The sequence below is a fragment of the Tigriopus californicus genome, chromosome 1, assembly GCF_007210705.1.
Source record: "Tigriopus californicus strain San Diego chromosome 1, Tcal_SD_v2.1, whole genome shotgun sequence".
NCBI lineage: Eukaryota > Metazoa > Arthropoda > Copepoda > Harpacticoida > Harpacticidae > Tigriopus > Tigriopus californicus.
The window spans coordinates 12,557,762-12,577,129 of record NC_081440.1 but is presented as its reverse complement, the minus strand read 5'-3'; the positions used below and the strand labels follow the sequence as shown (position 1 = coordinate 12,577,129).

At 41.9% G+C, this 19,368-nt stretch overlaps 1 protein-coding gene across 1 annotated transcript in view; it reads left to right on the top strand.

The window, feature by feature from the left end:
* The first annotated feature begins 2,432 nt into the window (after positions 1-2,432).
* The window catches only part of LOC131877447 (uncharacterized), a 52,026-nt gene continuing 35,090 nt past the window's right edge, over positions 2,433-19,368 (top strand). The window contains exon 1 of the mRNA XM_059223138.1: positions 2,433-2,800. Within this exon, the coding sequence (XP_059079121.1) occupies positions 2,662-2,800 (139 nt within the window). The 5' untranslated portion in view covers positions 2,433-2,661. The remainder of the gene's footprint in view (positions 2,801-19,368) is intronic.

Sequence of the window (19,368 nt, the reverse complement as noted above, 5' to 3'; positions counted from 1 at the left end):
AGGAATGATTACCCTGCCGGAGACATTTACCAACGCTGGCTTGGCCGCCACTCCAAATGATGGCCCCTTCTATTTTCTTGGCAACATCAAACGGCCAAATTTTGTTTCGTTCACCTGAGCAACACGGTCAAATTGGGATCAGAGTAAAATTTTGAAATAAAGCTATTTGTATGACAATATGAAGACCAATTGCCTTGGATTGCTGTCCTTGTTATGTTTTGAGAATCACGCATTGTGAAATGGATCTGGTACTTGCACATGCATATGTACGAATGGAGGAAGCGAATTGCGCTCAGCAGGTTCGAATGAACGCCATCACAAAATCCGTGGATTCACAACAGTCATGCAAACCTCATTGAGTGAGATGCGGGGAAAATGACGGAAGAAAAGCGTCAAACACGCTCTTCAGTTGTGCGCGTCGTTTGTAGGACCACGATCTGAGCACTAGACCAGGTACTCGTTCTTCTCACTTGATTCGCTGGGATGTGGCGATGATGCTCTTTAAGTCAAGTATTCAATTTTACGCCTTGGCACCTCCTCCCTCCCTCGCTCTATCCAACTATCAGAGCCAGTTTCTTTTCCTCGTGAACCAAACCACTCTTCAGCGATCGTTTTTCTCTGGAAAGACAAAAGATGAACTCTCAAACAAGACCCCCAGTGGGAGATTGTACCTACTAGTCTGCCATTGAGTACACAGAAAGAAACCTCGCATTGTCATGCTGATGCTGGCCTCGTCACATTCCAAATTGAGAAAGGAAACTTTATTTTGACTTGAGAAGGCTTGACTTGATCTTCTGGCATGGACTTGGACACCACGGGAATGAGGAAAAAACAAGTGGACTAACTTGCTGTGGTTTTTGGCCCTAAAGTTCAAATCATTTCCTCAACGATTGCCTGAGATTAAAAACAGTTGGGGTTAACCAAAGCCAACGTAACATCCCACAATCTATCTGGCAACAATCACGGAACCAGATATGCGGTAGATGGGACCACTGCTCTTCCAATAGCGCACCCACAGATGGCACCCTCAGGGGGGGTCAGACAGACCGGTCTGATCTTTTTGAAATGAATAGAGGGTGGCCAAGTGTCCGATTTTGACCCTATCCGGTTTAAGCATTTAGACATTCGCTCTACACATCCTTGTCGTATTAACTGGACAAACCACCTCATTCCCCACGTAATCTGGACACATGTTAGTGTTCACTTCGCGTTGGAAGAACGTCCCACACGCACCATCAGGTATTCATCCATCCATCTATCCATCCATCCAGTCATCCATACCAACATCACATGGCCAGACTGGAAATAATTTCCTTGTTCTCGATAGCGTCCTGGCGGCGACAGTGGGTGATTTCGACGCTATCCATTGTTGGCCGATTATGCTCGCCATTTGAGCCCGATATATACAACTCACACATGGGGAGAAACTCAGGATATCTTGTTGCTTGATTGTTTGCACACCAATCGGTGCCAGTCGTTAACCTTGCTCATTATGAATATGAATCAATATCAGACCTGATGAATGACGAAGAATTTTCCGAGCACAAAAGCAATGCAGTCGTCCTGGGGCAAGACACCAAACCAAACTGGGCCGATGCGGTCCACATATGCAAATTAAGCAACCGGACATTTCTAGGTCATCATTCATGCCCCCCAGGGGTTCAGGATAGCTAAATACAAGTGGACGGATCAAATTAAATCTGTTTTGATGTGCCATAACGGAATGTGTTTAGTGGAATGTGGATTTAGGTTTAGCCTCCAAATCAGTCCTGCGATTGGAATGTCAGTAATCCAAATTGGCGAAGAAGCATTCTATTTCAAGATTTTGCCAGGCATTTGCGTCAAAGCGAATCACTGTCTGCAAAGCAAGAATGGGAAACATGGAAACATATTTGAATTATGAGGACTGGTCGTCCTTAAGCATGAGCCTGAGGGCTTCCCAGGGTTCAGCTAAAAGCACTCCAGTTTGCTATACAAACCCACAAGGACTGGACGGTAAAAACCGGCTTGTTGTGTTGGCCAGCCACTCACGTGGCTTTCAACGTTTGGTATTGTGAATCTCACTTTCCGGATGGGCCAGTTGAGCTCCTCCATAACCCAAGTCTCATCCAAGCAGGTGTCCCGCTGACCCAAGTACGTGGAAGTAGATGGCTTGAGTGACCAGTTCTTGCATTTTTGTCACTCACTCACTTTGTTTTGGAGCGCGCAGAAACCTCGTGGTTGAGCGCAATATCCATCCCTCAGCTTAAGTGCGCCGTCCGACCACGCACCCTCGATCTTTGAATCCGTGGCTGAAAGTCGCAGAGGGCCAGTAAGTAGTGTGCTACGTGCATGCAGTGAGTGGATCATCGATAGGCGCAGGATCCAAGTTCAAGACCTCTTTTCATCAGGATTCTTGTTCACTGTCAAAGCCGACTCCGAGCTTGGTTTGTGAGGAGCTCTTTTTCAGGTTGGTGTCTCAGGGTGGATTTGAGAAAAAGACTGGATCCGAAGATAGAGTGCGTGAGTGATGTGAACCGGAGGGTTGACACATATCCGTTCTCCCCCGCTCTTCTCACTGATTGCCAGTGTTTCAAGGGTTCAATAGTGTCTGAAAGAGTTCATAAGAGGGTGTTCCATGATTGGTGAAGTGTTGGTGGGAGTTCAAATTCGTCGACAACAATGCAAATTAATTACAAGCTGATCAGGAAGCGTCAGATTGTCGCTTCAGAACGACCTGCAGCCATGACCCATTCGCGGATTTCAATTGTCCTCTTGGTGGGGATAATTGCCATTCAGGCCTCAGGAGTATCAAGTCAAAGTAAGAGAATCCCTCGCTATTCATTCAGTCATTCATTCTAGCATCCTTTTATTCCTGTTTCGACTACTTGCTTCCATCTTGAAGAGAAGAGGCTGTCAAGGAAATTCTGTTAACATAAAAAAAGACATGTTTTGGATCCTTGATGGATGAGGGAAAGAAAACGGCTTGTAACAACGGAATCGTCCAAAATCCACTGAAGTGTGAAGAAAGGTCAACCCATCTGAAAAGAAGGTACTTTTTTGGGAAGAAAAAGATATCCTGCTCACTCATTCCAGGAATTTAGCGGGATGACGAATGGAACGCGACGTGTCGTCAATGTCAAGCTTAAAATCCCGCTCATCGAATCGTACTAAGAAACCAACGACGACTTATTTCAGGGTCGAAATTATCAATAAAAACGCCCCCGCTTCCAAATGTGAAGCCATTTTAGGCCCCCCAAGAATCCTAGCTGGCACGTCGCAAGTGTTCTAAATTGGTCAAAGTGTTTTTTTTCGGCCGGGACACACCTACAATTGCTAGAATTAAGTTCTTCATTCCATTTCTGCGAATCTACTGAACTGTTGTCGGAGCGACACAATGTGGATGGGCTTTGAATAAAGAAGTTTCAAATAATCAAATAATTAGTGAGTGGAAAAAATTCTTCAAGTAATTGGGGCTAATCGATGTTGTCATTAAATCATTGAAAACAGTAAGTATCATGAACATGGATGTTTTATATTGGTACGCTTCAGCTAATGGTGGTAGGTATCTTCCTAGGGAGGGTTTGATACCGTTCTGAAAACAGTCTACCATATAAAAACAATTAGTCCCCTTCCCTCGAGAATATGTCCGTGTAAAGTGCAATTTTTGTAGCATGAATATGTAACCACTTGGTACTTTATGAGCCGTAGCATTCCCAACAATGCCTTGATCTATTGGTCGCTTAAACTTGAACATTCAGGAAATGAATTCCGATAACAAAAATATATCGAAACGGGTTCAACCCAGTTTTTTTGTGTCTCCTCAAGATTATAGAATCTGTGTGCGTACTTCAACAGAAATGCTGTTATAGATCGGAGGATATTTTTGTGGTGCTTCATTTGCCAAATATGGGATTTTGGAAAATCCTTCAAATAAACATAAATTCGTACGTAGGTACACATAACCCCACTTGAAAATGAGAAGCGGCAGAGAACTTGCCAAAAAATGCCGACAAAATCCCCTGCAATTGTCTCGAGGATTTGTGGCGTCTTAGACGTCAGTCAGCATGATCATCATCGAAGGTGAATTAGGGAATCAAATTTGCATGAATCTGGATATTCAACTTGTAGCTTGAGCTCCATTTGAGATGCCGCCCTTTCAAGAGAAGAGTCCCTGTCGTGATTTGAAGGCAATGGCAGAGATTCATGTAAATTGAAAACAATGCATCAGACTCAAATGCCAAGTAAAAAATAGCTCAACGAAACATTGCTCCATTATGCTTTTGACTGAGCGCACTCGAGCATGTCTGGTGGATTCGAATTTCCCTCTAACAAGCTCGTTGATAATAAACGAAGAATGATAGAGGATCCGAAACATGCATTAATTTGGTTGGATTCGTTGTGGTCTAGATTTTTAGACTTGTAAATCGAGCACGTGGTTGCCGTTGTCGTATAATGTTGACATTTACTAATGTTCGAACAGCTTCTACAGTACAATATCGACCGAAATGTCAACTGACAGCCGCAAAATGATCATCAAAGACATGAAGAGGCCAAACAAAATTGGACATTCTTCAATGCGATTTCACAATTTGGGCGCATCAAGTCCTTGGAGGCGACCAACCTTGAGTCTCGCTAATAGTTGTCAGTAATAAATGGGATCTAACCAATGGACTGTTTGGGGTGTCAATTGTCAACTTCTATCTTCCTTTCCTACATACTGCAACCTTCATGAAATATGAGCCCCTTCTCTCTGTTCTACTGTACACACATGAACACTCACAACCAGAACGGCGATGGTGTGAGAGAGTGAGAGCTAGAGAGAACAAGTCATGCCTCATTTCAAACAATCTAAAGCGAATCAATGGCGAACAAGGCCAAGAAGTTGCTCCGGCGATCATCTCGAGAGATCCTCTTTGTCTGGCCAAGCTCTTTTCGAAATCGCATCCCTGCCCAAGGTTCAAATCCCCCTCCACAACAACACATTGTTAGCGTGGAGCTCAAGGTGATTTCAGCTGAACAGATCTGATTTATCGAAGTTTTATTTGTGTACCTAGTATACCCATACTAACTAGCAATCAGAGTTATCACTTCCACTGGGCCTGAACGGCTCAATCAAGTGGCATGGATTTCACTTCCACTCAATCACGACTTAGTCTTTCGTAGACATGTCGATCTGGGGAGCTGAAGATCGATTCAGGCATTGACATCAGAGGGCCCACAGATAGATAATCTTAGAAAATGATGCTTTTGTGATGTTTCCTGTCAACCTCAACCCAAGCTTGTCTGGTGGCTAGGATGCTCAGCCAGGAGAAAGTGGACATTGTTGAGGAGAAAATACCAGTTCCTTACGTAAAAGAACCACCTCCTCGTCTCCTCCCAATTTGACATTCAGTCTGGTCCTGCCCACCTTACTGTGTTCGTACTCCTTATTTGGTCGAGAGAGAGAGGTTGATTATCTGGTTTCTCGCATCAAAACACACTCAAAAGATGATAGTACTATTCTCATTTGTCCATCTGGGAGTCCAACAGAGCGGGTCCTTTGAGAGCCAATTTCCCATTCAAATGTAGTGTATGTCGTATAAGCCGAACATCGCTGAGCAACGTGACAGATCCAGATCCAGTTTTCATTGCCAGAGGACCTTGACGGTTGCAGGTACAATTGAGAGCCTGGATGGACGATACTTGCGAGTGAAGTCGTTAGCCCGCAAGCTGTTCAAGTCACAATTCATGGATTTATAACTATCCACACTATGTCATCTGATACTCTTGGAATTAAGTCCACAAGGGTGCGGTGGGTTTTGAGTCGAAAGACGCAGAAAATGTCCAGGTTAGCCGCTACGAATACAGACTGGCCAGGTAGCCGAATATGCAAACAGAACCTTTGGTGATTGCGTGCCATGGTCGGCCGGTCACATCATTCCGGGTAGATTGCCACAGTTTTGATCTAGATGAGGGTTTTCGACCGAGCCCTGAGGCCCTACTGACCGACCGATTCCCCGAAAACCTCGAGAGACCAAATTGTTGACGTCAAAATTCCAGTTCGTCAAACAAACGGGGCATAGTTTCGAAAACCATTCATCAAAAAGCAAAAATATTCTCAAGATAACGTCGGAATCGGCTTCCAAATGAAAATGTTTCAAGGTGTAATCAGCTTAATGAGCGCTTGTTTCAAAAAAGCTTGAGCAAGAAGACAAACATGAATTGATAAGTGTCGCTCAGATATACTTTTTGAGTTGTCAAAAGTCAGCGTTAGATCAGAAGTCCCCTCAAGCTTGATCGATTTGATGCCAGTTATTCGGTTATTTGTTCCCTGTTGTAGAAAAAACCGGCCCAGAATTAGCATAATGTGAAATAGATGATGACTCTTGGCACTTATTGGATAACCAACAAAGAGACTGTAGTGTTCAGGCATGCAAAACATGACTTGTGATTCTCATCATCCTTCATCTCTCAAACTGTCGGCACCTTAATGGTACTGTTAGCCTTTTAGCTTTGAGCTTTGGGATTGAGCTGGAGGGGAACTGGCAAAGCAGTCCAAATCATTCCAAGGAATCGTTCCCAACGAATCTCAATCCTTCAATCTACGCATAAAACTTAGTCTGGTACTGTCCTAAACTTATTGGTATTCTATCAGTATTATGAAAATTCAATAATGCCTTTGTCATATCCCTTTTAAGCTTATTGCTTATAGTCACTCAACGGCTCACGTCACTCTCAGGATTATTGGATTCCTTGACACTTTTCCGAATGGTAGCATTAATCTAGTAACAGAAAGTTTATGAGAAGCAATTAAAAGTTATCTGGAGTGTCTAAAACAATTAATTGAAAACCTGCCGTTCCAAACTTGAAACGAGGTCGAAATAGATTTTCCTATGAAGATCAAGGTCAAAGAGAACACTGGCTTTGGATTCAAAGACTTGACCAATCGTGCATGCAGCTGCTTATGCAAATCAAATCCAAAGTCCTTTTACTGAAGGTCATATCTTAGCCTATTTCTGAATTGCTTCCGTTTTTTCAATTCTACGAAAAGGTCACGCCCAAGGCTCAGCCCATTAACACCGTGAAATCAGGCCAACTAATGATTGATTGCCAATGGTGGAGCCATTAAACCGCAGAGCTTCTGAAAACCACCCTCCGCCGTTCAAGAGAGATGCTAACCGAATATAATTTCCACCACAATTGTCTTGATTAAGGATTGGCCACGTATGCAATATCCAAACTAAACCTGGGAGAATGGATCCCACCATAAAAATCCAGTTCCTAGAATAGCGCTTCCTTGTGTTGCAATCGGGAAATGCACGACCGACTTCGTTTGGCAAGACTTGTTCGCACTTACTCTGAATGTGAAATGGGAGTTGAGCCCACATTTATATTCAAGATATGGCCGTTGATCTGCTGAGGTCTCGAACTTTCATGGCCTCATTGAGTTGAAAGTCGCCCAAACTTGACATGGAATTTCAGTGGATTACGAGTGGAGTGGATGAACTTGGCCTTGACCAAAGCACCTCATCCAAGAACCCTTCACAATGGTATTCCATGAAAGCATAAAATCCTCGCATTGTTCACAGAAGAACTTCTTTGGCCGTTTAAGGCGATTTGTACACGAACTATGGGAGGACACAAACCCTCTTTTTTTTCAATGCCTCAAACAATGGGTGAGAAAGTGATTTTTGTCCCTCGAACCCAGTCTTTGACATGGTTGACTTTTCGTAATCATTTTTCGATCCCAAATAGAAGCTCCTTTGACCTGGATGAACAAAGCAAAGTATTTCCTCCCTCTTATAAAAAAGAATCCGACTTGTTCGAAAACATGTACGCTGGTACGAGTATGTGTCCGTTAGGGTTACCAAAACGTAGTCAAGCATATTTTCTCGTACAAAGTTGACCGTCAAGAAGGTTATTTCTGCTATATTTTCCGGTATGGCCACCACCTTTGACATCAAGTAGCATGTTATTCTGGCAGAGGATATGAACTCAATATCAAACGGAAGCACCTTTCAACATTTGGTAATAGCTGTCAAGGGAAAAAAGACTGCTCAAAGTCAGGGCCTGGAAGTGGGAAACGGCAGGAATGTAGAGGCGCATGTGAACTGTTTTTTTCATCATAAATCTCAATTTCAACCCATAATTTGTGATCATTTTCTGATCAAGGGAACTTGAGCTATTGACGGATCGTGTAATTGAGGATTTGAATAGAGCCAGACCTCCTAACCTCGCACAAATACAAAACATTCGTAGTTAGGGTAGCATTCGGCAAAGACCTGATTCTGACTGGATTGACTAATTCAGTCGGAAATTTCAAGCAAACCTGGACATACGGGTGTTCAAATGCATTCAATATCGAATGCCAAAGAGAGATGGTAGCAATTTGTTTTAGCCGAAAGGATCTCGTTCTCCGAGAGGTTTGCACAAGGAATCGACGAAGGATGTGCGACGAAAACCAATTTTGTTCGCGAGCAGAAATGGGACCGCAAATTGCTATGATGGTGGATGATGATAGCGATGATGGTTCAGTGGCATCCATCTTTTATGATTCTGAGAAAACCTCCAGATGGCTCAAGTGGTTGAATGAGGAAGGAGGTGGGTGGACTGCCACCAAAAATGTCAGAATTGGAACACAAAAATTTGATGGTCCCTATACTATCTGTGTCTTCCTGGCCTCTAGCTATTCCACTGAGGAAGACTTGATTGAAAATTGAAAACCATGGAGGTATAGCTAATAGGTCTCTTGCCAAAAGTGTCCTCAACGCCTTCTTTGATAAAGAGCTAGCTAGCAACCTTGAACACCCACCATCACCACTTTCAAATCACCACAACCTCTATTACAAAGGACCTAGAGTAGAAAATCAGATTTGGCCCAGTACGTCAGGGCCAAATTGACCTAATATACACCCCATTGGATACTCTGATCGCATCACTTCCTCACAAGCATACACACACACACACAGATCTGTTTTAGGAAGGAGGAGGTGGTGGTGGTTCCATTTTAATTCACCGTGAAGGTGCTGCCAAGAGATGGCAAAAACCTGGAAACACTTCAAACCTCTGACCTTGATCAAAAATGCATTGTAGACTTAGTTGGGTGAGGAACAACCAGCCTCCCCCAAAAGTTGAACGGAACGTGCCACTCCATTTGGCTTTGTTGTCACTGACAGTGACAGGGCTTCATCTGGAGGATGGGAAATATTAAAGCAACATGCCAATTCCGACATGTTGCTTTTAAGGCTCAAAGCCTAATCCAAAATTCGTTCAAAGATTGAACATGAATTTGATCTATACGACAAGACTTGCAACAGATGCCTATTTGTGTCAGACACATACACGCATTCGATTTTGTTTTTGTAATTGGTACTTCTCTCCCGTTCATCTTAAGATTCGAAACCTCAAAGTCAGATATCAGGTGATTTTTCTGGTTTCTTAACTGATTTGCAACACCCGATATTTTGTAACGGAGATCGTTGGCAACCCTGCTCGAACGGAAATTTTCCCGAATTCTCCAAATTTGAGGACAAAATCGATTACTAATGCATCAAGGTGAATAAGGATCCGGGTTTAGTTTGAACTAGCTGGTTATTAGTCAGGTTCTCAAGAACTCATCCAGAAGGTGTTTTGGTTTGTTGCAAATCACTCTAGGGCACTTGAGAGATGTGGTCACTTGGCTTTATTCCCGTAGGCATCATTCTTACGTACGAAAAACTTGTCGTTGCACTCCAAGCATGACCAAAGTGGATCCGCGAAGAACCGTCGGCATTAAAAGTCGGTGAGCAAGCAGGAAGTTGGTTGGCTGGTTGGTTGGTTGGTTAGTTGGTTGGTTTTCTGGTGCATCCCAAGTATTCAGGTTCGAATTTCATGCGTTCGTGTGCGTCCTGAGGATTGTACGGTTCCTTCGAAACATGTTATTTTTGGTGTGAATAACGGAGTGGTGTGAGACAATTCGGGACAATTCCTGCCCTTTAACTAGACTCTATACGTTCACAGTTCTCAAAATCAACATATTGATTAGACTGCCAGGCGTAATTGCGTTTGAAAAATGTCTCGACTTAGCTGAGGGCGAGAGTTTGTGTTCTTTTGAAACAGATTGCTGATTTACGCCGTCCATATGTGAATCAATCGAGTTGATGGGCAAACAAGGAAACGCCTTTCCCGAAGCCATGGAAGAGAATTGAGGTCCTGAGGCTGTGGAGATGAAACCAAACTGGTCCTTCGACCTTGGATCCCTCTGTTTCAGGGCCGTTGAAACGGCATGTTTTGAGCCATAAAAATTCCCCTCTTCATAACTCGTCTCATATGTTGCCTCATGCCTATCTATGTTCAAGGAAAAATCCTCCAGAAGCGGCACAGCATTTCGTTCTTTATTGATGAGCCGAGCTAAAATGGCGGATATGCCTTTTCGGTTTCCTAACAAATGGTAGCGAACCCATGCAACATCTGATCGTTCCTCGCTTCAAATCTCAACCAGATAGATGATTTTCCGTTTCTTTTCCCTTTTCAACTCCTCGAGTTCAAAGTGGTTAGAACCAATTCATTGAAGAACCAATTTCACTCCCCACTCTTTACTTCTACGTCGACCGAATCGTGAATATGAATAACGAATTGGGCCTCTTTTATGGCTCAACATGTCCATTGTGAAGTTGTCAGAGGGGATAGAGATAGACCCTATTCTAATTGCGTCTGAAACGTCTTCCGTTCTGTTCACTGAGGACCAAAACCCGCTTCACTCACATGGTTCCCTCGGATCGAGTGGTTGACCTTGTGAAATCTTGCCCCAAGCAACGCTTTTCGGTCGAGTTCATTTCTCTTCTTTAGGAGGACTGGTCATTGGCGCTTAGAAAGAATGATTGGTAGGAGTGGATCTTTTCAAGTTCTCTACGGGCAGTTCGTCCGGATCAGATGAGCCTTGGGAAGCTCGAGATTAATGGCTAATGTCAAAGTAATGGGGGCGCTTATTTTGAAACAATTTCCGAGATGAAAAGATCGCTGTTTGTGCTCCTCCTCTTTGAAGTTGTGAACTAATCTCCCAAAACTTTTCCCGCTGTCTGAGGGCTGTGCTCAACGCCCAAAAATGTTTTGAGAAAGTTTTAGGACTCAAATGCAAGTCGTTGGAAGTACATGAAACATGACATAGTCATCCAACCTACACCAAGTACTTTGATAAACATTAACGACTGACTGTACAACAAAACATTGAAGCCAGAAAACTGGTCCTTCTCGTGAAAATATCCACATGCACACCTTTGTAGTCCGCATTAACATGCTCGGTCATAACCGTCTTTGAAAGCAAATTCTCCGCAATAAGCGGTGCCATTAGTTCAAGTAGCAAATAAAGAAGTCGACAAAGCCCTTGACAGACCCTTCCCATGACATTGATGACATTTCATTCGATAACTCCAATGGATGATGTCTTTGTTACGAGGGTCTTTACGGGCCAAAATACAAAGCCTCCGGATGCCTTTCCTGCTCTTTCTGAGGCGTTTGACTCCCTTGGGTTGAACTAGCGTTCTACGTAGATTTTGAATCTAAAGGAGGAAAAACCGCAGATTTCAATTTAGGGCTCTTTTCTCAGTTTGTGGGTTCGAGCTCCTTGAGGCTCTTTTATCGGGTGGGTGGGTGTCTACTACGTATGTGCGTGGGGATATTACATCAGAAATCAAGAGACAATGGCGGCTAGAATGCCTGGCAGGCTAACTCCGGAACTGGAGCAAACAATTATCGATTTTCCGTTCCACTATAATTTTTTTCTTCCACTCACTCACACACTCACACACTCACTTGCCGTTTGAAGTACTTTGGCCAGTCATCAAACTTTTAGAAGGACAACGATGATGATAATGATGTGGGAATGTGGGATAAATAACTAGTCTCAATCATAGCGACGACGGGAGTCCACAGGGTCATTGAAGAATCAACAAATACGAAAACTTCGGGCCAAATTGGACGGTCTTCGGAAAGGGCATGTACCAAGTTGGAAGTGGTTCTGGCAGGTAACAAACTGAATCATTTTTAATTGGACGTTGATTCAAACTAGTTTTGGTCGAGCTTATACGAACATATTGGCAACCTTGAATTAGCAACACTTGTTTCATCTAAAAACAACAACTTGCCGTTAAATGGAAAAATCGCAGTCCCTGTTCTTAAGGGATGCGAGCTTACCGATTTCAAACAGACAGATTATTGTTCTCGATTTCAACTGTGTCACTCTCAAAGGCAAGGTCATATTCTTTCATATTCTTATAATTAGTCGAAATCCGAGAACCGGCCATTTTGACCTCTTTCAAGGAATTTTCACCATATGTTGTGTACAGTTAATTTGACATACCTGAAATTCACACATGGGCAGAAAGAGAAAGTGAATACCTTGTGGGGTTGAATCTATGATTATTCCAAGCAGAACTAATCACTTTGAAAGGGATAGAAACCCAGTGGATGGTCGTTTTTTTTTGTTGCATTGGATTCTATCATCGCATGTTGATACTATGTATTCAGTCACCATATCATTTTCCATTCCAATGGTCAAAGCAAGCAATGAATTACCCTTCTTTTACTGTAATTGCAGTTTTTTGTTGATTACCTGACGCCATTTGGAAATTTATAATTGGCCACCCTTGACAAACTAATTGGATTGGATATCCTCGTGGAATTTGGTGTCATGCATGTTTCCTGGGGGTGAATGTAAATGAATATACCTTACGTACAATGAGCCAAGGCAAGGCTTTGTTCGTGACACAATCAGAAGATAAAAGGCGATCTCGGAAGGAAGTGAAAACCACAATCTAACATCATCACCTAGCTCTTTGATGAAGATGTATGAACATGAGTCCTGGGCTTTTGTTACAGCTGGCGCTTCTTGTGGTCATAATACAAAATGCCAAGAGCATAATTATATGTTGGCACTTTAAATTCTAGCGACTCATTACTGTTATGACGCGTCGCGTCGCCTTCAAATACGAAGCCAATTGGTTCTCATGCGAATATTTGAAGTCAAAAGAATGCTCGAAAAGCAAGGCATATACGTATATGTTAGGTATGTCTGTCTCGCTCTACTTTAAAGCGTTCCAAGGCTCACCTGACTGGTGCAACTCGATGGATGGTGTTCGTTAAAAGTCCCAAATTGGCCAGGAAAAATCCAGAGCGTTCCAACGACATGCTTGTCTGGGACATGCGATGCGTTACGAGTCAGTCATCTCACAAATTAGGGAGACTTACATCCATCCTCTCAGCTAAGAGAGCTATGCGAGCCATGGTTCCAATGCGGCGAACTCACGGCTGCATCTCATCAACATCATCGTGTTCCCTAGCAGAGCAAACAGGCAAGTTGATGGAAACCAGGCCAAAGAGAAGGTTAGAACTGAGGTAGAAGACTCATGGACCAGGATGAGCTCATTTACTCATTGGATCTCCTTAACGTCCCTGGGGACGGTGGAAGTCGACGGTTGGCACACTATAGAGAGAAAGAGAGAGAGAGAGAGAGCTCGGAGAGATTAAAGTAAGTGGAGATTTAATATCTCGAAGGGAATGAATATTAAGGCCCAGCCTCAGTCTCGCTCAAACCAGAATCCTTGAAGTGCCCTTCAACGATGCTATTTCCATCCGAGAGAATCGTAAGTGTCTTCAAAGAAGTTTTAGCATCGCGCATCTTCTCCAACCATCACTGATGCTACGATCCGATATTTTGGAGCCAAAAGGGCCCCTCCCTTAAAATGGCCTCTCTAACCATCTCTGTAGTGTATGAAGTGTAAGATGATCCTGACTGAAGCCTGAAATTGAGCCGCCCCTAGGCCAAATGACAACAAAACAAGACGAGTTTGTTTTGCAACCATCAGCAACATCCCTTTATCCAGGCAGGATGGTTCTTCTTTCCCTTGGCCTCGTTCGTCACCTGGTCCTCTTGGCTATTCAAATGGTACACGAGGGACATTTATTCATTCACAGAGAGCCGAAAAACTGAGATAAGATGGCATTTCAGGTTTCCCTCCAGATAAGTCCCTTCTGGAGGTATTCTTGACTTGTCTAATAAATCAAACATGAGAGAAACTTCCCCACATGAAACTCATTGTTCACGTGAGTTGGGTCTTCTTCCTCAAATATTAGATGGGAGAGATGCGTTTGGCATGCGGAAATCTGGCAAAATGGTTTCCTAGTTCCGCAACGAGGTGAATCAAAAATCACGGAGGACCCATTGGCACTCCACGAGCCATTTGAGGATGAAATTTGAAAACGACGCAGACGCCATTTGGTACTCTGATACACGATTTTCCGTTGGATATGTTGTTTAGAAATCTTCTGTCCAGGGTGACCCTGCTTGACCCTAGACTGGATGGATGAAGCTATTGGAGACGGAGGAAAGTACTCGTCCGCACACGTCCTCCATTGAGTAAGTTGGTGAAAGTTGGAAGGAGGACCGGAAAATACGAGAGAATCCTTCTTTATATGTGAAGTTTTCTTTTTAATCTTGTTCTTTTCGGAACGAGAGAAAAGGAGAAATAAAGTTTTAAATTTTGAGAGCGTTTGAGAACTTTTGAAGCGAAATGGACAGACAAGCCCGATTTGGTCCAGGCTTTCAATTAGAATTGGGACAAAAAAATATTGTTAAACTAGTTCAATGACCGAAACCAGTTTTGAATTGGAATGGCACAAAACAATTTGAACATATGATGTTTAAATTGACAAGACGTAATGTGGTTTGTGAGTAGCAAAAAAACAGAAGATATTGGGTCGGGTTACAGTAAAAGAATAGTTCCGTTGCCGTCGAAAAAACACAAAACTATTTTAAAGGTTGGAATTTGGAGCCTTAGAATAAACGTTTACAATAAATATATCGAACCAGAATCTGTACTCAACTTTTGTCTTTCTTGACAAGGAGCGTATTTTTTTTTTAGCTTCATCAGTTCAAATGTCAACACTGTTAACTGATTGATTCCAAAGATTGTACCAAAGGTTCCAATCAAAACGAGGCAACCAAATTAGGAGCCAATCCTATCATTTGCGCTCACAATTGATGGCCTCCCATTGCAGCTCCCAAAGAGCAAACTACCAATTCCAGAAAATCTGCATCGAATAAGATTTTTGCCTCTTCACCTTTGGAGAAGTCCAAAATGAAAATAACCTTGACCATTTAAAGCGTTCCGTTAAATGAGATGAGCCGGGATGAAGATTAATAGATTTTAATAGAACCAACGATTCCGGTGTCAAATGAGCAAACTAGTGTAACGGAGGAATTCACAGACCATAATAAGTAGGATCAGGATGGCCTTTGTTATCATTCATTGTCTTTTCCCACACGAAGAACTTAAGGGAGCCTTCGCTTATTCACGCCTTGCCAAGTTCTTTTAAACATCCTTGAATTGTCGTTAGTCAAATGGAATGAAATTGTAAAGAACATTCCACATACAGACGTCTAGCTAAAACAAACGATTTTATTTCAAACAACTTCGATCACGAATCTAGATCACCCTCAGACTGCAGTTCAATTAAAACAAAGATGCTCTATAAACTCTAGAGTAGGGCAGTTGTCACGTGTTTTGCGTGAACGTAAATCATTTCTTAGTGCGTTGTATAGTTCTATGGAAAGAGAAAAGCGTCACATCGAAAATTATTCAAAGCAATGAAGTTTCCATACGAGAATGGGATGGATCTGATAAGAAGAAGAAGAAGAAATGGACACACCAAGTGGCAGTGTGATTGCTTTTTCAATCCGATTTACCTGATAAATGTAAAATGTTTTCCTTAAGTTATTCTCTCTAACTGAAGTGGACAGGATTAGACTTAAACCGGAATAGTAGATTATTGTCCATGCCAAGCCAAATGACTGAAGGGTCGGTAATATTTAGGAGGTCGCTAATCCAAGGGGTTTCAATCAGATTAGGAGTTAGCATCCGGGACGCGGATTTTTATTTTAAGGCAATCTAGATCCATCAAATTAAAAACGGCAAGGGCTAAATTTTCTCCTGTCAGTTTTAATTTGGCTTAGGGAACGAGTTTTAAGCAATGGGCAGAGTCGATTTCAGTTGGGCCATATCGTATAGCCTCTGACTATGGTCGAGTTGAGATTATGTGGGCATAAAAACTTTGCTAACAATAAAATCAGTTCGAAAATGAGTTCCACATTTTTACCAAAATAGCGTTTAAAACTGTCCAAGAGAGAACCTCTCTTGCGGAACAATTTTGCGGTGGATATTTTTCTAACATGTATTTTTTCCGTTTCAGGTAAGACCCTTATTAGAAAAAATGATTGACATTCACGTATTGATGAATGAGGAAGCTTCAGCGAATTGGAAATAGCAAATGATCTGCCTTGAAATCATTCGATTCCAAAAATTAACAAGTGGCGATGGTGTCTACCATATTGCGGCAACCTTGCACATGCAACTCATTAGAATCCAATTTGCGAGACATGCAAATGTGAAAACCTCGCATTTTTTTACTTGATTTGAGCTACCTTGACGAAAGGTATTCTTTTGCGAAATTACTGGAAAAAGAGGAGATTGAAACATTAATTATTGAAGATGATTTATCATCTTCAATATACTTTACAACAATTACATGAGAAAACACAACTCAATAAACTTAACTAAAAGCTACTGGAAAACCACTTTTTTGGTTAACTGGAGAAAATTGTATTTGTAATCCGTGTTTTGGCATTGAAAGGAGGGAAACACAACTTCGCTTATTCATACTCGAAGTTAAAGCAAAAAGACGTGTAATGCCTTAAGGAAGGAAATAAAATCCATTCCACGTTTCAATAACCGATTATCGATTAAATTTGATAGGAATTTGAATCTAACATGTGAGCTTAACCATATTTGTCGTTCCTATCAAGGAATTTGTCAAGCTTCCGTGATAATGCTCATGAGGTTTGGGTCAAGAGTTTAATAAACCTGCAAGTTGTAATGTCAGGAAGTGCACCAATTTCCGAGGGTCAACAATATATTTAAAGTCAAAATTTGTCGGCGGGTAGTAAAATATTTTGAGAGGCAAATTCTGTGAAGTTAGGGCCGGAGATTTGTCGCGGAATGTCGGTTTACGCAAACATCAACCTCTCAATTTAACCGTCGTTACTTAGGTTTTGAAATCAACGCAACCTCTTGTCATGGAGTGGTTTGCAGGTGACATTAACGGTAGCTCTCGACATAGCAATACTATCATGAATTGTTATCCTTCCTCTGTAAGATAGAGGTCTTAAAAATGTCTTGGTTCCACACTGAATGGGACATTTAAGACAATTTAGTCACATTTCATACAACATGGTGCGAAGATTTTCCACACAAACAAGATGATTTTCTCTCAAGTATAAATGGCTTCAGGCGTAAACTTTCTTTCATCTTCAAAGCGAAGAATCGATCAACAGTTGCAAGAGAAACCAATTATTCATAGATATTTCTCCTTGATAACGAAGAAGGTGTTCAAGCGATACATACCTCATGCTGGTAGTGGTTCGGAAAATTCTTTTGAAGAATGCCGTTCGCATTGATTTGGGTCTTGGCAGAATTAAAATATCATTGAACCATATTCCATTTTCAATCATAGATGAGCAGCTTTTTGCCAAGATCATTTGGTCATACATACAGTCCAAAAGAACAACGTCCACGTGCATTGAAGTAAGTTCTCAACCAGAAAAAGTGCCTTAAAGGAGCTGTCAACCCATTGTCAGTTTGGGAACTCAAAGCGTATTATCAATACTATCTTGGCCTGTGATCACCGCTGTTGACGAACAAGGTCACCTCACATCCTCAGTTGGATTGCCTGAATCATGGAGTCGCCTCCCAAGATGCCTGGCATGATCATCATCATCATGATCATCATCCTTACCACTACCACCATCACAACTTCGACGACCACCACCGCCACTAAAGTTCATGTGCATCTTGCTTTAAGGAGTGTTTATCCATCTACATGTACCATGTAGCTAGCAAGGTATTTGCTGGAAGGGTCTGCTTTATCATCCTTGGTTGGTGTCTTTTCACAGATTGGGCGTGGGATTCGATCCCATTACTAAAGGACGACCATGCTTTGGAAGAGCAGTGAAAACTGCGACTGCATCCAAAGCTGAATAGGGCCTAAGTGATGGGTAGGAAATCATCGGTATGTTGCATTTAAAAGTTTGTGGTGATTTTCAAGATTATCGGTCCGATACCGGAAAACGTAACCATTTGGTGGGAAATGAGAAGACAAGAACCAGATTTCTTGGTCGATATCGTAACTCTTTGCGGTTTCTTTGAAGTTGTCAGATCTCCGAAAAATGTCTTTTTGATGACTAGGGTTGATTAAAACCTACTATTTCCAATTTTCCGCCATTTTTTGTTGAATTTGCATTAATTGCATCATTTTGTACAACTATAATTTTGGGATATGATCGATTTATTTTCCTTTTTGTTTTCCAATTCCCCTCATAAGCTCTTTCCACATTTGTACAAGTCATTTTTTTACTTTGCGTCTCACTTTTTCACATCATCAGCACAATTTCATCACTTGATTATCCAATTTTTTAGCACAACTTTTTAAAATTACATCTCTCAATGTTCTAGTATATGACCAAAATATCAAGGCAATGAAAGAACTGAAAAGGGACTTCCCTCCCCTGGATATTCTCAGACCTATGTTACCTCAGAACAGTGAATGTGATAGTTGTTAACCCATTTGCTTTATTTGTGGCATTATAGTGTTTAAAATCACGCCAAGACAAACATGGTTTGCACGGCCTAAAAAGGATTTATTTAGTAACCGGCTTAGTTCGGTCGATTCAATTTGGCTACCTTGATGTAAAATATAAGCCAGGTTTTGAATGATTCAGTGGAATGCGGATGGTTTTAAAGGCAGTATTTATACCCGTAAGGTACAACATTCAATTACCGTATATTTTCCTCTTGTCTTTAATACAATTTCAGTGCAATTTTTTTAGCAGCCCTAATGATAACATGAAGTACAAGTATTGAGTTTGTACTGCCTTCACAAGAAGTCGGATTTATTGTAGTCCTTCTCTAGCACCTTTTGGCACGTTCTCAATTGGAAGGTTCAAAAAGGCTTTGAAAGTATTCAAATGACCAGATGTACATACCAGGAGGTGATTATGATTTCCAGAAATGCAAATGGGTCCTCATTTGAAGTGTGCTTATGCTTACGTAACCAAAAGACCATGTTTTGCATGAATTTCTACAGATCTTCTGTCATGATTATTTCATAGAACCAGAAATTGCTACCATCTGAAAATGAGGCAAGGTTTAGTCATCAGACCCAACCAGGAGTTTTGAGCTAGAATTCGATTTGTTCTGATGATTTTCCAACACATGTCTAGTACAAAACTGTCTGCATGAATGCGTTTCACTACCAAATTTACACTCAAATGTTGATTTCATCCAAATTATTACTCTTCAATTCATCCAGGATACGCAA